This window comes from Nerophis lumbriciformis, linkage group LG30 (assembly GCF_033978685.3).
Source record: "Nerophis lumbriciformis linkage group LG30, RoL_Nlum_v2.1, whole genome shotgun sequence".
Classification (NCBI taxonomy): Eukaryota; Metazoa; Chordata; class Actinopteri; order Syngnathiformes; family Syngnathidae; genus Nerophis; species Nerophis lumbriciformis.
This window is the reverse complement of record NC_084577.2, coordinates 29,970,369-29,994,818: the sequence shown is the minus strand read 5'-3', so window position 1 is coordinate 29,994,818 and position 24,450 is coordinate 29,970,369. Positions and strand designations below refer to the sequence as shown.

At 39.4% G+C, this 24,450-nt stretch overlaps 3 protein-coding genes across 3 annotated transcripts in view; 2 read left to right on the top strand and 1 right to left on the bottom strand.

The window, feature by feature from the left end:
* LOC133572840 (N-acetylglucosamine-1-phosphodiester alpha-N-acetylglucosaminidase-like) overlaps positions 1–22,423 on the top strand; it is a 49,821-nt gene extending 27,398 nt beyond the window's left edge. Inside the window, exon 10 of the mRNA XM_061925884.2 lies at positions 22,289–22,423. The gene's annotated coding sequence lies outside the window, so the exon portion shown is untranslated. The remainder of the gene's footprint in view (positions 1–22,288) is intronic.
* lrrc51 (leucine rich repeat containing 51) overlaps positions 1–24,450 on the bottom strand; it is a 150,375-nt gene that overhangs the window by 25,696 nt on the left and 100,229 nt on the right. The gene's annotated exons all lie outside the window — the stretch shown is intronic.
* The window catches only part of LOC133572839 (N-acetylglucosamine-1-phosphodiester alpha-N-acetylglucosaminidase-like), a 35,861-nt gene continuing 26,603 nt past the window's right edge, over positions 15,193–24,450 (top strand). The window contains exons 1-2 of the mRNA XM_061925883.2: positions 15,193–15,343; positions 22,289–22,488. Of these exons, the coding sequence (XP_061781867.1) occupies positions 15,276–15,343; positions 22,289–22,488 (268 nt within the window). The 5' untranslated portion in view covers positions 15,193–15,275. The remainder of the gene's footprint in view (positions 15,344–22,288; positions 22,489–24,450) is intronic.

Here is a 24,450-nt window from a genome sequence, read left to right as displayed (position 1 = left end):
TGAAATGAGTTATTTACACAGAAATATTCTGTAAATGTTTATTTACATACCTTTAATTATTTCCAAACGGTGTCCATAACAGGGCAGTAAAACGGCTAATCAAACAAAACAGAAGTCATCGGCAGCGCTTTGAGTATCTAATAATAGAAAAGCGTGGTATAAAATCTAATCCATTATTATTATTATTTTCTAAACATGTTAATTTCTGTACAAATATTTACAATATTTTCTGGTATATAAGTCGCACCCACTAAATTTTAGGGTAATTCCCCCCATATATTAGTCGTAACAGACTTGCTTGTATACCAGAAAATATTGTAAATATTTGAACAGAAATCCACATGATTATGATTTATAATCATGTGGATTTCTGTTCAAATATTTACAATATTTTCTGGTATACAAGCCACACCCACTAAATTTTAGGGTAAATAAATAATTTCACAACATATACATCTGTGACTTATAGTCAACAGGTTTCCTCCGGCCCACCAGATGAGTTTGCCAAGTATAAAAATGAGCTGACATTTTTGAATGAAAGAAACCGCTGTTTCTAAATGTGTCCACTGGATGTCGCCAGAGCTATTTTTGGTGTGCCCTATCACAGTGTTTTTCAACCACTGTGCCGTGGCACACTAGAGATACAGTCTGGTGTGCCGTGGGAGATTCTCTAAATACACCTATTTGGGTTAAAAATATTTTTTGCAAACCAGTAATTATAGTCTGCAAATGATGTGTTGTTGTTGAGTGTCGGTGCTTAGTAACCATGTAATACTCTTCCATATCAGTAGGTGGCAGCAGGTATAATTGCTTAGTAGATGTCGGGAAACAGCGGGAGGCAGGGTGCGGGTAAAAAGGTGTCTAATGCTTAAACCAAAAATAAACAAAAGGTGAGTGCCCCTAAGAAAATGCATGTGTCAAGACTTGGACTTTGGCTTGGTTTGTTCTCCCGAGGTGCAAGTGAATTGGACTGGTCATGGCGTGAAGGTAAATACATTTTTAATAATAACACTCAAAAGAACAAAAGGCGCGCTCAAGGCGGATGTACAAACTTGACTAATGAAAACAAAAGACTTGCACGGGGGCAAAAAACTATGAACAATAAAAAAACACTAACTGTGGCAATAATAAACAAACTTACTCGGCATGGACATGAAGTGCGCAGAGGTGGACAGAGTGTGACAGGGGGCATAAATGCGAGGATGTCGTCAGGACGAACAACAGAAAATGAATGAACTTAAATACTATGGACATGATTAGTGAAAGCAGGTGCGTGACTCAAAACGTGAAACAGGTGCGTGACGTGACAGGTGAAAACTAATGGTTGCTATGGTGACAAACAAGAGTGCACAATGAGTCCAAACGTGGTGAAACTAATGGGTAATCATGCAAACAAGACAAGGGAGTGAAAAGCCAGAAACTAAACAAAACATGACTTAAAACAAAACATGATTACACAGACATGACAGCATTAAAGCTTAGGGAAGGCTGTGCAGAACGAAACTAAAACTGAACTGGCTACAAAGTAAACAGAAAGAGAATGCTGGACGACAGCAAAGACTTACTGTTGAGCAAAGACGGCGTCCACAAAGTACAGGTGGTCAGGGAGAGCGTTCCACAGACTGGGAGCGGGTAAGTAAGTTATGAAATGTTTGACAAAAAAAGTTCACACCTAAAATCAGGACTTTTTCTATTAATGTATTTTCCCCAGTGGTAATATTCCATAATTTAAAATTTATCGCAGGAAAATGATATTTATATCACTGGAATTGTCTTTACAAGACCTGTCTGTTTTTATAATTTGGCACTTTCAACGCTAGTTTCACCAATTTAATCAATTAAAAATACACCGTAACTGTCAAACCTCTTTTTCTGTGTTTTTTTGTTTTTGTTTAGCAAGCATTTTTACAAGCTTTTTTAAAACATTTTTTTTTACTTTTATTTAATTATTTTTTTTTCTTTATTGTTACAAGCTTTGATACCAAACTTTTTAAAATGGGCTAACTGTCACGTTCAAACACTGAGGACATCTATTAAACAAGACAAAAGGCAAGGAATCAAACAGAGACAGAATTCAATTTGGACTCAATATTGAGGAGAGACATGGCCACTGCACTCTCTGTACAGTCCTGCACCACGCTCTGACGAAGAAGGTTTTCGTCTCCTCATTTATTCAGATGTTCAATGTTCACGCACCAACACATGTCACAGCAGGAGTGGGAAGTATGTAAAACAGTCATTGTTTTCGGTCGCTTTGAAGACCAAGGAGAGGATTTCTCGGGCTTGGGCTCTTCCTGGATCCAGCTGGGGCAGGTGTTGGAGGACAATGGATAACCCCTCCCGTCTCCTGACCACAGCAACTTCAAGAGGGCAGCGGGTCGTAAATAGCGTTGACCTCGGTTACCAAATAGTTGGAAGAGAGTTTGTGAAATACTTCGGAGAGAGTTCGTTTAACACTTCAAAGAGAGTTCCTCTGGAAGTTGAGCAGATCCTGCCATCTGTCCGTGTTGAAATCACAGTGGCGTTTCACCAGCCTTCTTCCTCTTGTTAGGCCTCGAAAGACAGCATTCATAATACAACGTTTCTTTTGTGATAACTTACAATTATTCCAACACTAACTATTAAGTAAGTTATGACCTTTTTAACAAAAAGTTCACACCTAAAATCAGGACTTTGTGTATTCATGCGTTTTCCCCAGTTGTAATATTCCATAACTTAATATTTACCACAGGAAAATGATACTTGTATCACTGGAATTGTCTTTACAAGACCTGTCTGTTTTTAAAATGTGGCCCTTTCAATGCTAGTTTCACCAATTTAATCAATTAAAAATACACCGTAACTGTCAATCCAGCGAAGAGAGAGTCAGTCCAGCTAAGTCAGCCGGCCCTGACCAAGTCAAGCCCTGGGTCCTGAAGACTTGCGCTGCTCAGCTAACTGGGATCCTGCACTCCATCTTCAACCTGAGTCTGAAGCTAGAAGGGATACCAGTGCTATGGAAAACATCCTGCATAGTGCCGGTGCCCAAGAAGCCCATCCCATCGGGCTCTAATGACTTCAGACCTGTTGCCCTGACGTCCCAGGTCATGAAGGTCCTCGAGAGACTTGTGCTGGATCAGCTGAGACCACTGGTGGCTCCTTCCCTGGATCCTCTACAGTGATACACTGTGAGGATCATGTTTTTTGATTTCTCCAGTGCCTTTAACACCATTCAGCCAATTCTGATGAGTGACAAGTTGGGTGTCAGTTCATCCATGGTCTCCTGGATCACTGATTACTTGTCTGACAGGCCCCAGTTTGTGCGACTGGGGAGCTCCCTGTGGGATACTGTGGTCAGTGGTGTAGGTGCTCCACAGGGGACCGTCCTGTCTCCTTTCCTGTTCACCCTGTACACCTCAGACTTCCAGTATACAGTGGGGCAAAAAAGTATTTCGTCAGCCACCGATTGTGCAAGTTCTCCCACTTAATATGATGACTGAGGTCTGTATTTTTCATCATAGGTACACTTCAACTGTGAGAGACAGAATGTGAAAAAAAAATCCAGGAATTCACATTGTAGGAATTTTAAAGAATTTATTTGTAAATTATGGTGGAAAATAAGTATTTGGTCACTTCAAACAAGGAAGATCTCTGGCTCTCACAGACCTGTAACTTCTTCTTTAAGAAGCTCTTCTGTCCTCCACTCGTTACCTGTATTAATGGCACCTGTTTGAACTCGTTATCTGTATAAAAGACACCTGTCCACAGCCTCAAACAGTCAGACTCCAAACTCCACTATGGCCAAGACCAAAGAGCTGTCGAAGGACACCAGGAAAAGAATTGTAGACCTGCATCAGACTGTGAAGAGTGAATCTACAATAGGCAAGCTGCTTGGTGTGAAAAAATCAACTGTGGGAGCAATTATCAGAAAATGGAAGACACACAAGACCACTGATAATCTCCCTCGATCTGGGGCTCCACGCAAGATCTCATCCCGTGGGGTCAAAATGATCATGAGAACGGTGAGCAAAAATCCCAGAACCACACGGGGGGACCTGGTGAATGACCTGCAGAGAGCTGGGACCAAAGTAACAAAGGTTACCATCAGTAACACACTACGCCGACAGGGAATCAAATCCTGCAGTGCCAGACGTGTCCCCCTGCTTAAGCCAGTGCATGTCCAGGCCCGTCTGAAGTTTGCCAGAGAGCACATGGATGATACAGCAGAGGATTGGGAGAATGTCATGTGGTCAGATGAAACCAAAATAGAACTTTTTGGTATAAACTCAACTCGTCGTGTTTGGAGGAAGAAGAATACTGAGTTGCATCCCAAGAACACCATACCTACTGTGAAGCATGGGGGTGGAAACATCATGCTTTGGGGCTGTTTTTCTGCTAAGGGGACAGGCTTACTGATCCGTGTTAAGGAAATAATGAATGGGGCCATGTATCGCGAGATTTTGAGCCAAAACCTCCTTCCATCAGTTAGAGCTTTGAAGATGAAAGCTTCCAGCATGACAATGATCCCAAACACACCGCCCGGGCAACGAAGGAGTGGCTATGTAAGAAGCATTTGAAAGTCCTGGAGTGGCCTAGCCACTCTCCAGACCTCAACCCCATAGAAAATCTGTGGAGGGAGTTGAAAGTCTGTGTTGCTCGGCAACAGCCCCAAAACATCACTGCTCTCGAGAAGATCTGCATGGAGGAATGGGCCAAAATACCAGCTATTGTGTGTGCAAACCTGGTAAAGACCTATAGTAATCGTTTGACCTCTGTTATTGCCAACAAAGGTTATATTACAAAGTATTGAGTTGAATTTTTGTTATTGACCAAATACTTATTTTCCACCATAATTTACAAATAAATTCTTTAAAATTCCTACAATGTGAATTCCTGGACTTTTTTTTTCACATTCTGTCTCTCACAGTTGAAGTGTACCTATGATGAAAATTACAGACCTCTGTCATCATTTTAAGTGGGAGAACTTGCACAATCGGTGGCTGACTAAATACTTTTTCACCCCACTGTAGTTTCCGGTCCTGCCACCTGCAGAAATACTCTGACGACTCTGCTGTGGTCGGGTGTATCAGAGAGGGACGGGAATTGGAGTACAGGACACTGATCGCTGACTTTGTGGAGTGGTCTCAGGCCAACCATCTGGTCCTTAATGTGGACAAAACCAAGGAGCTGGTCATCGACTTCAAGAAGAGAGTGACCCCGGTGGAGCCCATCAAGATCCAGGGCCAGGAGGTGGCAGTAGTGGAGCAGTACAAGTACCTGGGAGTCCACTTGAACAGCAGACTGGACTGGAAGGACAACTGCAAAGCTGTTTACAAGAAGGGCCTGAGCAGACTCTGTTTCCTGAGGAAGCTTAGGTCCTTTTGTTGGAGATCTGTTATCAGTCTGTTGTGGCCAGTGCCCTGTACTTTGCAGTGGTTTGTTGGGGGAGCAGCACCAGCAAAATGGACTCAAACCGGATTGATAAACTGATCCGGAAAGCCGGCCAAACTATTGGCACGCAGTTGGAGACATTTGTGTCAGTGAGGGACAGAAGGACACTGGACTAACTGCTGGCTATCACAATCCTGCCCACCCACACCACCTGACAATTAAGGGACAGCGGAGTTCATACCCCAACAGGCTCCTTCAACTTCCTTCCCGCACTGTGCGATTCAAGAACTCCTTCATTCCACACTCCATCCAGCTGTATAATCACTCGCCGTACAGCAATAGATGACATCTGCTTATTACCTGACACCTGACATGTTAGCTACTTCTCTTTCTTTATAATGTTTATAATGTCTATTTTCTATTTCCTGCTGGATCTACTCTCTGTTTTATGCTGCTGCTCTCACATATACTGTATATACTGTAATATTGTACATGGTCATTGGTATATATTGTATATATGTTATTGACATAATATAATATATCTGTATATTAGAGATGCGCGGATAGGCAATTATTTCATCCGCAACCGCATCAGAAAGTCGTCAACCATCCGCCATCCACCCGGTCTAACATTTAATCAGAACCGCACCCGCCCGTTGTTATATATCTAATATCGACGATGCAAGGCATTAGTGAGGTTATAAAGCTTTTGCCTGTTAAAGAAAGGAGACTGATCCAATGCAGCACAGACATTCGCGTGCCACGCTGTCACGGCCCAGACGCACACCAGTGCGCAATCATATGGGAGCCGCGCTGAGCGCACCTCCAAGCGCGTCTCGCTGCCGGCGACGGCCGGGTATGGGCCCGACGCTCCAGCGCCATCCATTTTCAGGGCTAGTTGATTCGGCAGGTGGGTTGTTACACACTCCTTAGCGGGTTCCGACTTCCATGGCCACCGTCCTGCTGTCTATATCAACCAGGGTGAGCCCCACCCCTTTCGTGAGCGCACTGCGCGCGGAGTGACCCCTGTTACGCGCCCCCGGCAACAGGGGTGGCGGGCAGGTAAGCTGCGCGGGCGGAGTGACCCCTGTTACGAGCCCCCGGCCACGGGGGTGGCGGGCAGGTAAGCTGCTTACCTGCTGCGCGTGACGCCGGCCGCGGCTACGGCGGACGAGGCGGGGTGTCGGTGCGGTGGGCGCGGTGGTGACCCTGGACGTGCGTCGGGCCCTTCTCGCGGATCGCCTCAGCTACGGCTCCCGGTGGGGCCCTCTCGGGGGAAGGGGCCTCGGTCCCGGACCCCGGCGAGGCGTCCCTTCTCCGCTCCGTAAAAGTGTCCATCTCTTTTTTTTTTTTTCTTCTTCTGTTGTGGCATATGCTGCAGGTGCCTGCTCGTTTTTCGTATGTGGGTAACAACATTTAACTATGTATATATATTTACCAATTGGTTTAACTGCCACCCGCAAAATAAATAAAAAATAAATAAATAAAATCTAATTTTTTTTTATTTCAACCGCCCGACCCGACCCGCGCGCGGATAAAATCTTTTTTTTTATTTTTATATCAACCGCCCGAACCGCGGATAATCCGCGGACTTCGCGGTTGTGTCCGCAAACCGCGCATCTCTACTGTATATATATTATTCTGTACACATATTATGTATATATTCGTATATTTGTTAGATTTTTTATCGCTATATTAGTCTATTTATACCTGCCTTGTCCTTTCCATCCTTACACTTTCCATCATTGTAACTGAGCTACTGTGTTTCATTAAAGTTTGTCTAAGTCTAAGTCTAAACCTCTTTTTCTGTGTGTTTTTTTTTGTTTGGCAAGCATTTTTACAATTTTTTTGAAAACATTTTTTTTTACTTTTAATTGTATTATTTTTCTTTATTGATACAAGCTTTGATAGCAAACTTTTTGAAATGGGCTAACTGTTAAGTAAGTTATGACCTTTTTAACAAAACGTCCACACCTAAAATCAGGACATTGTGTATTAATGCATTTTCCCTTGTTGTAATATTCCATAACTTAATATTTATTACAGGAAAATGATATTTATATCACTGGAATTGTCTTGTTTTTAAAAATCAAGGTTCAAGGTTCAACTTTATTGTCCCCGCGGGGAAATTTGTCTTGGGCACAGTGCATCATTGCTTTCTTAACATACCCAAAAACAACAGAACAAAAACACAAGTACAGACACAACCACAACCATACAACTAACATTTAAACATCAGAACATGGAGCTTGATAGACATAGGTGGCACTTTGATGTAGGCATAAAATCTACAGTATGGAGATAAAGATAAAGTACCAATGTGCATTGCACTAGAGCTCATGGATAAAGTGCTGTGTGCTAAAGTGCTTAGTTCTAAAGTGCTATGTGCTAAAAAAGTGCTATGTGCTAAAAAAGTGCTAACCTATGTATTAAAATTCTATTGCACATTGTTGGTCAGCTTAATGGAGGCTGGGACAAATGATAATTGAAGGCGGTTAGATTTGCATAGTGGGACCCGGAGTCTTCTCCCTGATGGCAGGGTTCCATATTCAGGAAAGAGTGGGTGTTGTGAGTTGGAAATAATTTTCTTAGCTTTTTTCCTAACTGCCTGCTCATAGATGCTCTGTAAAGGCTCATATTCTTTCCTCCCTACGATTTTCATTGCCGTTTTATGCATGCCGGCCAGTTTGCTTTTTAGCTTAACGGTTAGGTTGCCAAACCATGAGGTGATCCCGTATCTAATGATGCTCTCTACAATGGCACGGTAGAAAATCATCATGATGTGGCTGCTTACGCCGTACAATCTTAATCTTCGCAAAAAATATAGCCTCTGTTGCAGTCTATTGCACAGTTTGTCAATATGTGTCTTCCAGCAGAGAAGATTATCAATATGAACCCCTAAATATTTATATGAGGATACCTGGGTGATTTCCTGATTTTTGATGACCACTGGCTCATGGTCAGTCACTTTCCTCGGATCCAAAACCATTTCCTGTGTCTTGGTCACATTTAAAATAAGATGGTTAGTGTCACACCACCTAATAAATAGGTCTATCTCGTCTTGGTACACAGAGGGGTCCGTATCCTTGTGTAGAAGGCTTAGGAGCACGGTATCGTCCGCAAATTTGCATCTGCCTATTACCTGACACCTGACATGTTAGCTACTTCTCTTTCTTTATAATGTTTATAATGTCTATTTTCTATTTCCTGCTGGATCTACTCTCTGTTTTATGCTGCTGCTGTCACATATACTGTATATACTGTAATATTGTACATGGTCATTGGTATATATTGTATATATGTTATTGACATAATATAATATATCTGTATATATATTATACTGTACACATATTATGTTGCGTTTTGGACCAGTTGTTCCTCCCAGGGAATTCAAGTCACAATTCGCTCCCAAGCTCTTTACGACACTTTAAAGCTGAGTTGAAAAACCACCAGAGACAGAATAGGTATTTTGTTGTATATTCTCAAAGCTTTGCCAATATACATTTTGAGACCAGTCTAACCCTAGAACATTCTATTGCGCCTCCCAAAATGGTCCGTCTTCCCGATCCCACCACCCTCTCTCTCGTCCCATCTCTGTAGACAAAACAAATGCTAGTCAAAACACATTCCAAAGAACTCAAGGTTAACACACACAGTTTACTTGCAGACAGAGCAGCAAGAGAAGAAATGGAAAACACGAGCTGTTTTCAAATATGACTATGAAATAAAAGAAGTACAACTTAAATTCGGATATATGTAAATATCTGCCTCCGACAACACATATTATGTATATATTCGTATATTTGTTAGATTTTTTTATTGCTATATTAGTCTATTTATACCTGCCTTGTCCTTTCCATCCTTACACTTTCCATCATTGTAACTGAGCTACTGTGTTTCATTAAAGTTTGTCTAAGTCTAAGTCCAAACCTCTATTTCTGTGTTATTTTTTTTGTTTAGCAAGCATTTTTACAAGTTTTTTGAAAACATTTTTTTACTTTTAATTGTATTATTTTTCTTTATTGATACAAGCTTTGATAGCAAACTTTTTGAAATGGGCTAACTGTTAAGTAAGTTATGACCTTTTTAACAAAACGTCCACACCTAAAATCAGGACATTGTGTATAGGGCAGGGCCGACATCCGGGCAACTGAGCTACATACGGGTTCTTCGAGCCATAGCAACCTGACTGGCGTTGAAAACAAACCGTCGCCATTACTCTTTAACCTGTCGACCTGCGCTGATTAAACTCGTCATTCTGCCTCCAAAATGCCAAAAAACGGTGTTGTTTTTGGTTGTGCAAACCACAACTGGAAACAGGGAAAACAAAGGTCGTATTTTGTTCTGCCAAAGCGTGCTAAAAGCCCACAGAGACGAGACAAATGGCTCGCAGCTTTACACCGGGAAAACGAGGACGGTTCTCACCGGAGTCCCCCAAAATCCCGGGTCGTGTGTTCGGATCACTTCGTTTCTGGTAAATATAAGGAACAAAAATCCACCTTCTTAACCACAACTTGGCTATACCGTCCATGCTAATGTTGAACCCGTTGAATTTTTACTGAATAACGTTCGACAGCTGAAGTTGTTGTTGTTGCACAACAATAACATACGGTATAAAGGCTATTTCCAGTAATTCAGCAAATAATAAATCATAATACTGAACTGAATTTGAATGAGCTCTCTACAGATATAATAAATATACAGATACTGGTAGCCACCGTGTCATCCTTATTATCATTTATCAACATACCTTGGGTGATTTAACCATTTTTATGTGATTTATTCGTTATATAACAACCGAAGCTAACAACCGACCTGGTGCGCTTGTGAGGTAGACATAAAGATTTCCAAATTCCATGTCCGGCCATTGTGTAGGATTATCAGTCCACGCATCTGCTGGAAGGCGGTAAGGGCAGTCGTTTAATCCAACTACAGAACATTTTAACTCGTATCTTAACCTAGCCTCACTGGAAAGACTATTTACATAATCATACGCTAGTGATGGGTCCGGCAACACCGAAGCATCGGCGCATGCGTGGAGCTCATAGAGTGAAACCCTGTGTCGGTGCGCGTACCGCTTTTAGAAAGTCACGTGACCGATCATGAGCTGTTTTGGTCACGTGACCGATACGCCAACTGTGTCGCACTGACGCCTCCTCTGTGCCCTGTGAGCGGCTCTTTTCTACAGCCGGAGAAATAATAACTAAGAAGAGAAATCGTCTAAAATGTAATACGTCGGACAAACTTTTTTTTAAATTTTTTTTTAATAAAAATGTGTAAAAAAATAAAATTAAAAAAATTCCCGGTCCACAATCATCCACAACACGTTCTCTTAGATTTCCATGTTATGATACATGTTCACATTATTTATTGACTGTATCTAAAAAAGATACAAATATATTTTTATTTAAATGAAGATATGAAATAATCCTAAATGAAATACAATGACTTGGTTTATATTATTGTATATACTAGGGCAGGGGTCACCAACGCGGTGCCCGCGGTCACCAGGTAGCCCGTAAGGACCAGATCAGTCGCCCGCTGGCCTGTTCTAAAAATAGCTCAAAGAGCAGCACTTACCAGTGAGCTGCCTCTATTTTTTAAATGTTATTTATTTACTAGCAAGCTGGTCTCGCTTTGCTCGACGTTTTTAATTCTAAAAGAGACAAAACTCAAATAGAATTTGAAAATCCAAGAAAATATTTTAAAGACTTGGTCTTCACTTGGAATAAGCGGTAGAAAATGGACGGATGGATGGGTCTTCACTTGTTTAATTAAATTCATTTATTTTTTTACTTTGCTTCTTATTACTTTTAGAAATACAATTTTAGAGAAAAAATACAACCTTAAAAATGATTTTAGGATTTTTAATCAAATATACCTTTTTACCTTTTAAATGTATTCCTCTTCTTTCCTGACAATTTAAATCAATTTTCAAGTAAATTTATTTATTTTTCATTGTAAAGAATAATAAATATTTTAGCTTCTGGTTTTTCGACGAAGAATATTTGTGAAACTTATGACTAAAATTAAAAAAAAATATTCTGAAAATCTGTAGAATCAAATTTAAATCTTATTTCAAAGTATTTTGAATTTCTTTTAAAATTTTTGTTCTGGAAAATCTAGAAGAAATACTGATTTGTCTTTGTTAGAAATATAGCTTGGTCCAATTTGTTAAATATTCTAACAAAGTGCAGATTGGATTTTAACCAATTTAAAACATGTCATCAAAATTCTAAAATTTATCTTAATCAGGAAAAATTACTAATTATGTTCCATAAATTATTTTTAATTCAAATTAGCTAGTTTTTCTCTTCTTTTTGTCGGTTGAATTTTGAATTTTAAAGAGCCGAAATTGAAGATAAACTATGTTTCAAAATTTTATTTTAGTTTTTTTCGTTTTCTCCTCTTTTAAACCGTTCAATTAAGTGTTTTTTTTCATCATTTATTCTCTACAAAAAACCTTCCGTAAAAGGAAAAAAAAAATGTACGACAGAATGACAGACAGAAATACTCATTTTTTAATATATATACACATTTATTTATTTAGCTATTCTTGTTTAAATCACACTTACGTGTAACTTACAAATGACAATATATTTATTTATTCAAGTGTGTATCAAACTGGTAGCCCTTCGCATTAATCAGTACCCAAGAAGTAGTTTTTGGTTTGGTGACCCCTGTACTAGGGCATAAAATCAGTGTCAGTTAAATCGGTCCATAGGTTGCCTGTAGGGATTTTTAATGTCCAGCAGGTGCCAGTATTTAGTGACACAGTATCGACACAGTATCAATACAGTTTTGCAATGTGTCGAAACGCTTCATGACGCCTCATCAACCCATCTCTATCATACGCCATTTAGAACAGTTTAAAATGCCGTGAAACCTCGTTAAATGCCTTTTCTGTCAATGCTGTGTTCGCTGTGAGCTGGTTTGTTTTCAACTAATTCAATATGGCGACCGGTTGCTAGGGGATTGGCAGGCGGAAGTGATGTAGGTCCGCCCTCGCCTATTAATGCATTTTCCCTTGTTGTAATATTCCATAACTTAATATTTATCACAGGAAAATGATATTTATATCACTGGAATTGTCTTGTTTTTAAAAATGTGGCACTTTTGCTATTTGGCTTAAGAATTGGGAGGAATTTAAGGGTATCACTCGTTTCGGTCGGGTTCATAAGCTCTCCCTGTATGCTGACGATCTTCTGTTGTTCGTTTCAGACCCCTCATCCTCGCTTCCCCATATACTATCGATTCTGGATCAGTTCGGTCGTTTGTCAGGGTACAAACTGAATATTCAGAAAAGCGAACTATTTTTTGTGAATAATTCGGCAAGGTCACTCCCGCGCTCACAATTCCCCTTTAAGATCTCGGAGGAAGGATTTAAATACTTGGGTGTGTTCGTCTCGAATTCTCCCACAGAGCTGTTCCGGAAAAACTTTCAAGCACTGTTGGACAAATGTAAATCGGACTTGTCCAGGTGGGCTGCCCTCCCCCTATCCCTAGTTGGCCGCATTAACCTCATAAAAATTATTTTACTTCCGAAATTTTTATATCTCTTTCAGCACATCCCTATATGTCTCAACAAATCATTTTTTGTTGGCCTTGATCAACAACTTCTTGCTTTCATTTGGCAAAACAGGCCAGCCCGCCTTGGGAAAGCCACTCTACAGCTCCCTAAGGCGGAGGGTGGTCTAGCACTTCCAAACTTTAGAAACTATTTCTGGGCCTGCAATATTAATAAACTTCTGTACTGGGTCCATTGCGACTCCCCAGCCGCCTGTCCACCTTGGGCTCACATAGAGGTGGCATCGTCTAATGGTTCCCTGCACGCGGTGATTTGCTCACAGCTACCATTATGTTCATTGGGGACCTCCCTAAACCCAGTTGTTAAAAATACCATTAAAATTTGGACTCAATTTAGGAAACATCACGGCTTGCACAAGGCTTCCAGCGGTGCTCCGATTTTGAACAATCCCGCCTTTCTCCCTGCCTGCTCTGATTCTGCGTTTCGAACTTGGTCGACTAACGGACTTAAAATTCTCAATGACCTGTACCACGACGGAGTGTTCTCTTCCTTCGCTTCTCTGTCAACAAGATACAATCTGCCTAATACTCATTTCTTTCGATACCTCCAAACAAGGCATTTTATTAAAAAACAATTTCCTCATTTTCCCAACCGCCCCCCAGAAGCAGAAATCGATCGGTTTCTCTCCTTTGACTCTGACCAACGACGTTTAATATCTGTCATATATAATGAAATCGGCCTTCTGAATCCACTTAGTACTTCACCTGTCAGAGAATCATGGGAACATGACTTTGGAGCACCTATACCTGACGGGAGGTGGAGGGAGGCTTTGAGGCTGGTACATTCATCGTCCATATGCGCTAGGCATGGCCTAATACAATGTAAGGTATTACATAAAGCACATTTCACCAATGCTAGACTGGCTAAAATATACCCCAACCATAGCGACACTTGTAACCGCTGTAGACAATCCCCAGCTGACCATTTGCATATGTTCTGGACGTGCCCAAAACTCTCAAGTTTTTGGTCGGCTATTTTCGACACTGTTGGGCAGGCCCTCGATAGGACAATAACACCCAGCCCGCTGACTGCCCTTTTTGGCGTTCCCCAGGTGGACGGTTTACCTGCAACCGCTCGTCATGTCATTGTGTTAACGACTCTGCTGGCTAGGCGTACAATTCTTTTTAAATGGAAGCTTGCGTCTCCGCCGAGCCATAACAGTTGGATACAAGATGTCTTGCGGTGTCTCCAGTTAGAGAAGCTTCGGTTCTCCCAAAAAGGATCTGTGTCATCTTTCCATAAAACTTGGGGGCCCCTCCTAGACCTTATTAGAGACAAGCTTGACATCACCCCAAGCGATTCGAGTAACACAACTTAGACAGAGCTGACCGCTAAAACCCCCCCCCCCGACCCTCACTCCCTGTGTTTATTTACTTTTACATTTTATTTTTATATATTTTTATTTTATTTTTTTTGCACATCTTATGTAGTATTTATTTATTTATTTACCTTATTAATTTTTTGTTTATCTTTAATATATTTGTTAGATTGAATCTAAGTTTGCATATATTCATGTGTGTCTGTATTTGTTGTGGGCACTAGGTGACAATTACCTTGGGAATTAAAGTGGGTGGGTACTGTAAGGGGTGGGGTTTACTATGTTACATATTGTAAAATGTGCAGATGCCTCAACTTGTTGTTGCCATGATCCATTATACTGTACTGTCTGCAAAATTCAATAAAAATATTTGAAAAAAAATAAATAAAAAATGTGGCACTTTAAACGCTAGTTTCACCATCCATCCATCCATCCATTTTCTACCGCTTGTCCTGTTCGGGGTCGCTATAGCCAATTTCATCAATTAAAAATACACTGTAATTGTACAGTCTCTTTTTTGTTTTGTTTTACAAGCTTTACGAAAAAAAATCCCTCATTATTTTTTATTTTAAGGGGACAATTTTTCTTTTTTTTGTGGCTCACTACCACCATTACTGCACAGGAAAAAGCAGCAAGTGCTTCTTCTTCTGCTGATGAATGATTCCGGTTGATGCCGCCACCCAGTGGCGACATTGTGTAACATTTTATTTAACAGTACTGTTTTTTTTCCTTTCACATTTCTTTTCCTTCCCCTAAGTTAGTTGTTCACGCTGCTTGCATGTGTGTTGTACATACGATTAGCATTAGATTGAATTATTTAAATGTATTTAATTATTAATCGTGTGATAAGGTCGGCTCGTTCATTATGTTCTCGGGGCTTTCATTTTGGTACTCCATTTCCGGTCGGCAACCGGAAATGATGAGTCGTAAAGTCATGCGCCGTAAATGTAAGGAAAGTTTTGACAGTTTGGTCAACAAACTTCAACGTCTGAAGGCTCGATGAAGGATTTAGTTGTGTGCTTTCTGTTGTTTGTCACTGCTCGGCAGTCCATGACCGAAGAACTCAGGTACAATTCCGCCGAGCTAACAGTATTAGAAGTTGCGAGAGGATATATATATTTTATATTCAAATATCTGACTTTATATACAATATACTCACTTCCGCTTTGAACAAACTCTCCCGCCACAAAGCTAACAACATTTGGTAAAACTGCGCCAAACATCTAAAGTGTATTTAAAAGTCTGACAAATATCTTTTAAGTTGATCGATTCGCACACTGATGTTTGGACCTTGTTGCTTGTTTGGTGACTCGAGTGATCAGACATGTTTACTCACATTTGATGCTTCTCTTAACGCTAGTTTCACCATTTAGTCGATTAAAATACACCCTAACCGTCAAACCTCATTTTTTTTCTGTTTCTTTGTTTAGCAAACTTTTTTTTTTAATATTGGTACTTTTTTAAATTTTATTATTTTTTACTTTTTTTTCTTTCTTGGTACAAGCTATGATGCCAACCTTTTTAAAATGGGTTAACTATTAAGTAAGTTATGACATTTTTAACAAAAAGTTCACACCTAAAATCAGAACTTTGTATATTAATGCGTTTTGCCCAGTTTTAATATTCAATAATTTAATATTTATCACTGGAAAATAATACTTATTTTCAGGCCCGGCCCTAACCAATCTGGCGCCCTAGGCAAGATTTTAGGTGGCGCCCCCCCACATCGGCAGTGAAGTGTATATACTCACAAGAAACCGAATAGCTTTGTCTTTGACCTTTTTTTTTACTTACAACTATACCTAATACATACTTGCCAACCTTGAGAGCTCCGATTTCGGGAGGTGGGGGGGTGGAGGGTGGGGGGCGTGGTCGGGGTGGGTTGGGGGCGTGGTTAAGAGGGGGAGTATATTGACAGCTAGAATTCACCAAGTCAAGTATTTCATACATATATACATATATATATATATATATATATATATATATATATATATATATATCTACATCCTGAAAATATGCAAACAAAACTGTGTTTGGATAATTGATACTTCAAACTTGCATAAATAAATCTTAAGGAATATAACATAACTTGGCTTCTGAGAGCTTCAAAATGTAATGAATAAAATGCTAAAGTTGTTGATAAACAAGCAATTATTTTAATAATTAAATATGGTCATTTTAAATGAATTATTATGATAATATAAAATTAATTATTTCAAATATGTTGGATGTATAAGGAGTCAGAAAAAATACAAAAAAAATACAATTAATTTTGATGTTTTTAGCAAAATATAGTAAACTTTTTTATTTTTTTATTTTTATTTTTAAAAAATTATTAAATATATTTATTTTTAGGTAAGATAAACATAATATTACAATTTGTCTCTAGTCTGGATGATTTAGTTCTTGTCACCTTGAAAAAAGGCTGTCCTCACTCAGGTCCGCATGGAGCTGGAGGGGGCGTGGCCTCCAGCTCCGAGATTTTCGGGAGAATATTTGTCCCGGGAGGTTTTCGGGAGAGGCGCTGAATTTCGGGAGTCTCCCGGAAAATTCGGGAGGGTTGGCAAGTATGACCTAATATATAAAGGGGTGGAAAAGTGACTATTACCTGCAGGGCAAACATTAGCTAACCAGAAGGCAATAACAATGTAAACAAAAAACACCTGCTTAAAAGATCTAATACAAATGTCCCTGAGGAATGTAAGGTGGGAGTACTGTAATTACCTAACGTTACATTATTATTTTCCATAACAATTTAGCCCCCTCCACAATATTAACCCGACGTTAAAACAGAACTAGCTATTTATTGATTAGCAATTGCCGAATCATGTAACATTAGCTTAATGCTAAAAAGCCAGGTTACTATCACAATCTGTAACAGACAAATAATTTCGGCTAACGTTACCTACCTGCTAACTCTGTCTTTTCTCGTTTCTCCTCCTCTTCTTTTCTCTTTTTTCTTCCCTGGGCACCTGACAGTTTTGGCATCTTGTGTTGATTTTTTGATGTGGTGACGTCCAAAAAGAGTCATTAAACGGGAAGGGAGGGGGCGCACCGTGCGGGGGGAGGAGGGGGGGGGGGGGGCGTAATGTTGTAACAAATAATATTTCTATTAAATAGGCTTTACTTTGCATTTTAATTAACGTGGGATTATTTTTTGTATTTAGAAATAATAGTACCAACTTCCTTTTTTTTTTTTTTTTCTCCAACATTTGTGGCACTGGCGTGGCGCCCCCTGATGGACGGCGCCCTTAGCATTTGCCTATACGGCCTATGCCACGGGCCGGCCCTGGTACAAGCTATGATGCCAACCATTTTAAAATGGGTTAACTATTAAGTAAGTTATGACATTTTTAACAAAAAGTTCACACCTAAAATCAGGACTTTGTATATTAATGCGTTTTGCCCAGTTTTGATATTCAATAAGTTATTATTTATCACTGGAAAATAATACTTATATCACTGGAATTGTTTTTACAAGACCTGTCTGTTTTTATAATTTGGCATTTTCAACGCTAGTTTCCCCAATGTAATCAAATAAAAATGCACCGTAACTCATACTTGCCAACCTTGAGACCTCCGATTTCGGGAGGTGGGGGCTGGGGGGCGTGGTCGGGGGTGGGGCGGGGGGCGTGGTTGGGGGCGTGGTTAATATATATATATATATATATATATATATATATATATATATATAAGAAATACTTGACTTTCAGTGAATTCTAGCTATATATATATATATATATATATATATATATATATATATATATATATATTTTATTACATATATATATATGTATATATATATATATATATATATAAATACTTGAATCTCAGTGTTCATTTATTTACACATATACACACACATAACACTCATCTACTCATTGTTGAGTTAAGGGTTGAATTGGCCATCCTTGTTCTATTCTCTGTCACTATTTCAGAACACACATATTATACAAATATACATTATAAAATCAATAAGAAAACGGGAGCTCTAATTTGGGAGTCTGAATTAGGATCAGAAGTTCCTATATAAACATTGCGCACTCACGTCGCCTTTTTGTATTGATTACTGCAGCTGTGCACTGGATTCATTCACAAATACAAACTACAACTCACAAACATTTTAAAAGTTAGGCTCCACCATCAGAATGTGTACTTAAACTTATAAAGATCACATGGATATTATTCAGTGAGTTGATTCACCGAAACTAACCTATTATAGAGGAGGGAAAAGCACACAGGACGTTTCGATTGTTCACAGACTGGTCGCTCTCATCAGAATGACAAGACACTTCCGGTCTGCAGGTGATAGCATTCAATTGGGAAGAAACGCCCTACTGCCCCCTACTGACCAATGTGAATACTGATAAATGTGTAATGACAGCTCCAAAAACGAATTCAAACCACAAAATAAAATAAATAAATCAACACAAAAATGTGACACATTATGGGTGGGTCACATATGCATGTACAGTAGATGGCAGTATTGTCCTGTTTAAAAGTGTCACAACATTGCTGTTTACGGCAATGTTGTGAACAGGCTGTCAACACGTCACTCAGGTCCGCATGGAGCTGGAGGGGGCGTGGCCTCCAGCTCCGCCTGAATTTCGGGAGAAAATTTGTCCCGGGAGGTTTTCGGGAGAGGCGCTGAATTTCGGGAGTCTCCCGGAAAATCCGGGAGGGTTGGCAAGTATGCCGTAACTGTCAAGTCTCTTTTTTCTGTTTCTTTCTTTAGCAAGCGTTTTTACAAGCTTTGTAAACTTTTTTTTTTCACTTCTTGTAAAAAAAAATTTCAGGAAATGTTTTCTCTTTTTTTTTTTGGAAATGGTAAATATTAAGACATTTTTGATGATTTGAACAAAAAGTTTGCACCTAAAATCGTGACTTTGTGTGAAAGAAGTTGACCAAAAATGAGTGCGTTTTCCCCGATTTTAATCATCTACAGGTAAAAGCCAGTAAATTAGAATATTTTGAAAAACTTGATTTATTTCAGTAATTGCATTCAAAAGGTGTAACTTGTACATTATATTTATTCATTGCACACAGACTGATGCATTCAAATGTTTATTTCATTTAATTTTGATGATTTGAAGTGGCAACAAATGAAAATCCAAAATTCCGTGTGTCACAAAATTAGAATATTACTTAAGGCTAATACAAAAAAGGGATTTTTAGAAATGTTGGCCAACTGAAAAGTATGAAAATGAAAAATATGAGCATGTACAATACTCAATACTTGGTTGGAGCTCCTTTTGCCTCAATTACTGCGTTAATGCGGCGTGGCATGGAGTCGATGAGTTTCTGGCACTGCTCAGGTGTTATGAGAGCCCAGGTTGCTCTGATAGTGGCCTTCAACTCTTCTGCGTTTTTGGGTCTGGCATTCTGCATCTTCCTTTTCACAATACCCCACAGATTTTCTATGGGGCTAAGGTCAGGGGAGTTGGTTTGGGGTGCCATGTCATCTGCTGGTGTCGGTCCACTCTGTTTCCTGAGATCCAGGGTCAACGCAGCCGTCTACCAGCAAGTTTTAGAGCACTTCATGCTTCCTGCTGCTGACCTGCTCTATGGAGATGGAGATTTCAAGTTCCAACAGGACTTGGCGCCTGCACACAGCGCAAAATCTACCCGTGCCTGGTTTACGGACCATGGTATTTCTGTTCTAAATTGGCCCGCCAACTCCCCTGACCTTAGCCCCATAGAAAATCTGTGGAGTATTGTGAAAAGGAAGATGCAGAATGCCAGACCCAAAAACGCAGAAGAGTTGAAGGCCACTATCAGAGCAACCTGGGCTCTCATAACACCTGAGCAGTGCCAGAAACTCATCGACTCCATGCCACGCCGCATTAACGCAGTAATTGAGGCAAAAGGAGCTCCAACCAAGTATTGAGTATTGTACATGCTCATATTTTTCATTTTTATACTTTTCAGTTGGCCAACATTTCTAAAAATTTCTTTTTTGTATTAGCCTTAAGTAATATTCTAATTTTGTGACACACGGAATTTTGGATTTTTATTTGTTGCCACTTCAAATCATCAAAATTAAATGAAATAAACATTTGAATGCATCAGTCTGTGTGCAATGAATAAATATAATGTACAAGTTACACCTTTTGAATGCAATTACTGAAATAAATCAAGTTTTTCAAAATATTCTAATTTACTGGATTTTACCTGTATATTGTTTATTGTTTATTGAATGGATCCCCATTAGCTGACGCCAAGGCGACTGCTAGTCTTCCTGGGGTCCATATAGGAGCATACAAAATGAAAAATGCAAAGAATACATGCAATAACAGACATTATACAATGGAAAAATACAACATAAGATAAAAAGCTAGTTAAAACCAGTATTAAAAATTCTCGTCATGTGGGCAGCTGCAATAGGTGTATCTTCAAAGCTGTCTTGAATGACAATTTACTTTGTGAGAGATTAATGTGAGATGGCAACCCATTCCAAAATGATGTACATCTATACATGACTGTATGTTTGAGGAGAATACTCATTTATCTGTGCTAGTAGTGTACTCCGCAGTAAAACTATTAAAAAAAAAAACTTAATTCTCTTATTATTTCTATTATTAGGGCCCGCATGGCCCATTGTATAAGGACTCCCAAAGGGAGTCCTTATACAATGGGACATAAGGACCTATTGAATTTGTAAGGTTTTATTCTTTATTCTTTATTCTTCCGCCGCCACATTAAACTGTAATTTGACCCCACATGCTTCAAAACTCACCATATTTGACCCACACATCAGGACATGCGAAAATTACCTTTTTTTAAAAAAAACAAAACTCAAAATTGCGCTCTAGCGCCCCCTAGGAAAAAAAAAACTAGACTGCCTATATCTCCCACTAGGAAGATCGGAGAGACATGAAACAAAAACCTGTATGTAGGTCTGACTTAGACCTAGTTTTCATAATTGTATATCATCGGGCAAAAATCAACAGGAAGTTGGCAATTCCCCCTTCAAGACAAAAAAGTACTAAAAACAGTCACTTTTGCCTCTTTGAGCTGTAATTTGACCCCCTTAAAATGCTTCAAAACTCACCAAACTGAACGCACACATCAGGACTGGCAAAAATTGCGATCTAATAAAAAAACCTAACCCCAAATCTCAAAATTGTGCTCTAGCGCATTTTTTTAATGAAACGCACAAAAAACTGCTCCTCGGATGAAAAAACTGCCTGTAACTCCCACTGGGAAGGTCGGAGAGACATGAAACAAAAACCTCTATGTAGGGCTCACTTAGACCTACATTTCATAAATTGACAACCCCCAGCAAAAATCAACAGGAAGTTTGCTATTCCCCCTTCAAAACAAATTTTTTGTAAAAACCGGTCACCTTCCTTCAAAAACTATCTCTTCTGAGCGCGTTTGTCGTTTCGGCTTCAAACTAACACAGGAGAGAGATTAAACCCTTGTGTATAAAATAACAGAACAGCGTTTTAATACCTGCTCCGGTTTTGATTTTATGACCCTTCAAAGACCCACTGCGCTGATGCTGCTGCGCTGCTGTTTTTTTAAGATGGCTGCTTAAAAGCAGGAAGCACCAACGTGCCCACACAATGCAGACAAGGTAGGTACACTAGACAAAAGTATTGGGACACTTAGGCCGAAAACTGGACAAAAGTATTGGGACACTTAGGCCGAAAACTGGACAAAAGTATTGGAACACTTGGGACTACAACTTGCCAAAAGTATTGGGACCCTTAGGACTACAACTTGCCAAAAGTATTGGGACACTTGGGACTAAAACTGGACAAAGGTATTGGGACACTTAGGACTAGCACCTGCCAAATACGCGGGCCCGACCAACGCTGCTTGCGGCTTTAATTTGTTCTAATAATTTCAGGTCAGCTTCTCATGCCTAATATTTTCTCCAAGTCTAAACAGCAACTGACATTCAAAGTGTTTACGCTCATCTTATTGTGGGCTGAGGAAAGCAGTGGAGATGTACATGCCATCAATACATTCCTGTGTTTTAGAGTAATAATAGTTGTGTGTTTCAGACGGTGGTGGCTGACAGATGTGCTGGCGGCCTACTCGCAGGGTCACGGCCCTCAGCACTCCCATCGCTACGTCAGAGACTGTCAGCCCATCGTCCACGGCAACACCACGCATGAGACCTGGACCTCCAACAAGGACCCTTTGCTGCCCGTGGCCGAGTCCTACGTGTTTGTGTCACATCTGCAGAACAGAGTAGTGAGCGGTAAGACCACATGTGGGGCCTGGCTATTTACTGGATCATTCTGGCTATTTACTGGATCATTGTGGCCATTTACTGGATCATTGTGGCTATTTACTGGATCATTGTGGCTATTTACTGGATCATTGTGGCCATTTACTGGATCATTGTGGCTATTTACTGGATCATTGTGGCTATTTACTGGATCATTGTGGCTATTTACTGGATCATTGTGGCTATTTACTGGATCATTGTGGCCATTTACTGGATCATTGTGGCTATTTACTGGATCATTGTGGCCATTTACTGGATCATTGTGGCTATTTACTGGATCATTGTGGCTATTTACTGGATCATTGTGGCTATTTACTGGATCATTGTGGCCATTTACTGGATCATTGTGGCTATTTACTGGATCATTGTGGCTATTTACTGGATCATTGTGGCCATTTACTGGATCATTGTGGCTATTTACTGGATCATTGTGGCTATTTACTGGATCATTCTGGCTATTTACTGGATCCATCCATCCATCCATTTTCTACCGCTTTTTCCCTTTTGGGGTCGCGGGGGGTCGCTGGAGCCTATCTCAGCTGCATTCGGGCGGAAGGCGGGATACACCCTGGACAAGTCGCCACCTCATCGCAGGGCCAAATTATTAAATCTAAAGTCACAATTATTCAATAAAAAGTCATAATAATTTAATCAAAAGTCATATCAGATCAAAAGTCATAATTATTCAATCAAGTCATAATTCAGAGATCAAAATGCAAAATTATTACAAAGTCAACTATGAGATAAAAAGTCAAAATTATGAGATCAGGAGTCTTAATTATTAAATCAAAAGTCATAATTATCAGAACAAAAGTCATAATTATCAGATCAAAAGTCATAATTTTGAGATCAAAAGTCATAATTATCAGTTCAAAAGTCATAATTATCAGATCAAAAGTCATAATTATCAGATCAAAAGTCATAATTATGTGATCAAAAGTCATATCAGATCAAGTCATAATTATTAAATCTAAAGTCACAATTATTCAATAAAAAGTCATAATTATTCAATCAAAAGTCATATCAGATCAAAAGTCATAATTATTCAATCAAGTCATAATTCAGAGATCAAAAGTAAAAATTATTACAAAGTCAACTAAGATAAAAAGTCCAAATTATGAGATCAGGAGTCTTAATTATTAAATCAAAAGTCATAATTATCAGAACAAAAGTCATAATTATCAGATCAAAAGTCATAATTATGAGATCAAAATTACTGGATCATTGTGGCTATTTACTGGATCATTGTGGCCATTTACTGGATCATTGTGGCTATTTACTGGATCATTGTGGCCATTTACTGGATCATTGTGGCTATTTACTGGATCATTGTGGCTATTTACTGGATCATTGTGGCTATTTACTGGATCATTGTGGCTATTTACTGGATCATTGTGGCCATTTACTGGATCATTGTGGCTATTTACTGGATCATTGTGGCTATTTACTGGATCATTGTGGCTATTTACTGGATCATTGTGGCCATTTACTGGATCATTGTGGCTATTTACTGGATCATTGTGGCTATTTACTGGATCATTGTGGCTATTTACTGGATCATTCTTGCTATTTCAATCCAATCCAATCCACTTTATTTATATAGCACATTTAAACAACAAAAATGTTTCCAAAGTGCTGCACAACAATATTAAAAACAATATTCAAATATTATCCTTATTTACTGGATCATTCTGGCTATTTACTGGATCACTGTGGCTATTTACTGGATCATTGTGGCTATTTACTGGATCATTGTGGCTATTTACTGGATCATTGTGGCTATTTACTGGATCATTGTGGCTATTTACTGGATCACTGTGGCTATTTACTGGATCATTGTGGCTATTTACTGGATCATTCTGGCTGTTTATTGGATCACTGTGGCTATTTACTGGATCATTCTGGCTATTTACTGGATCATTCTGGCTATTT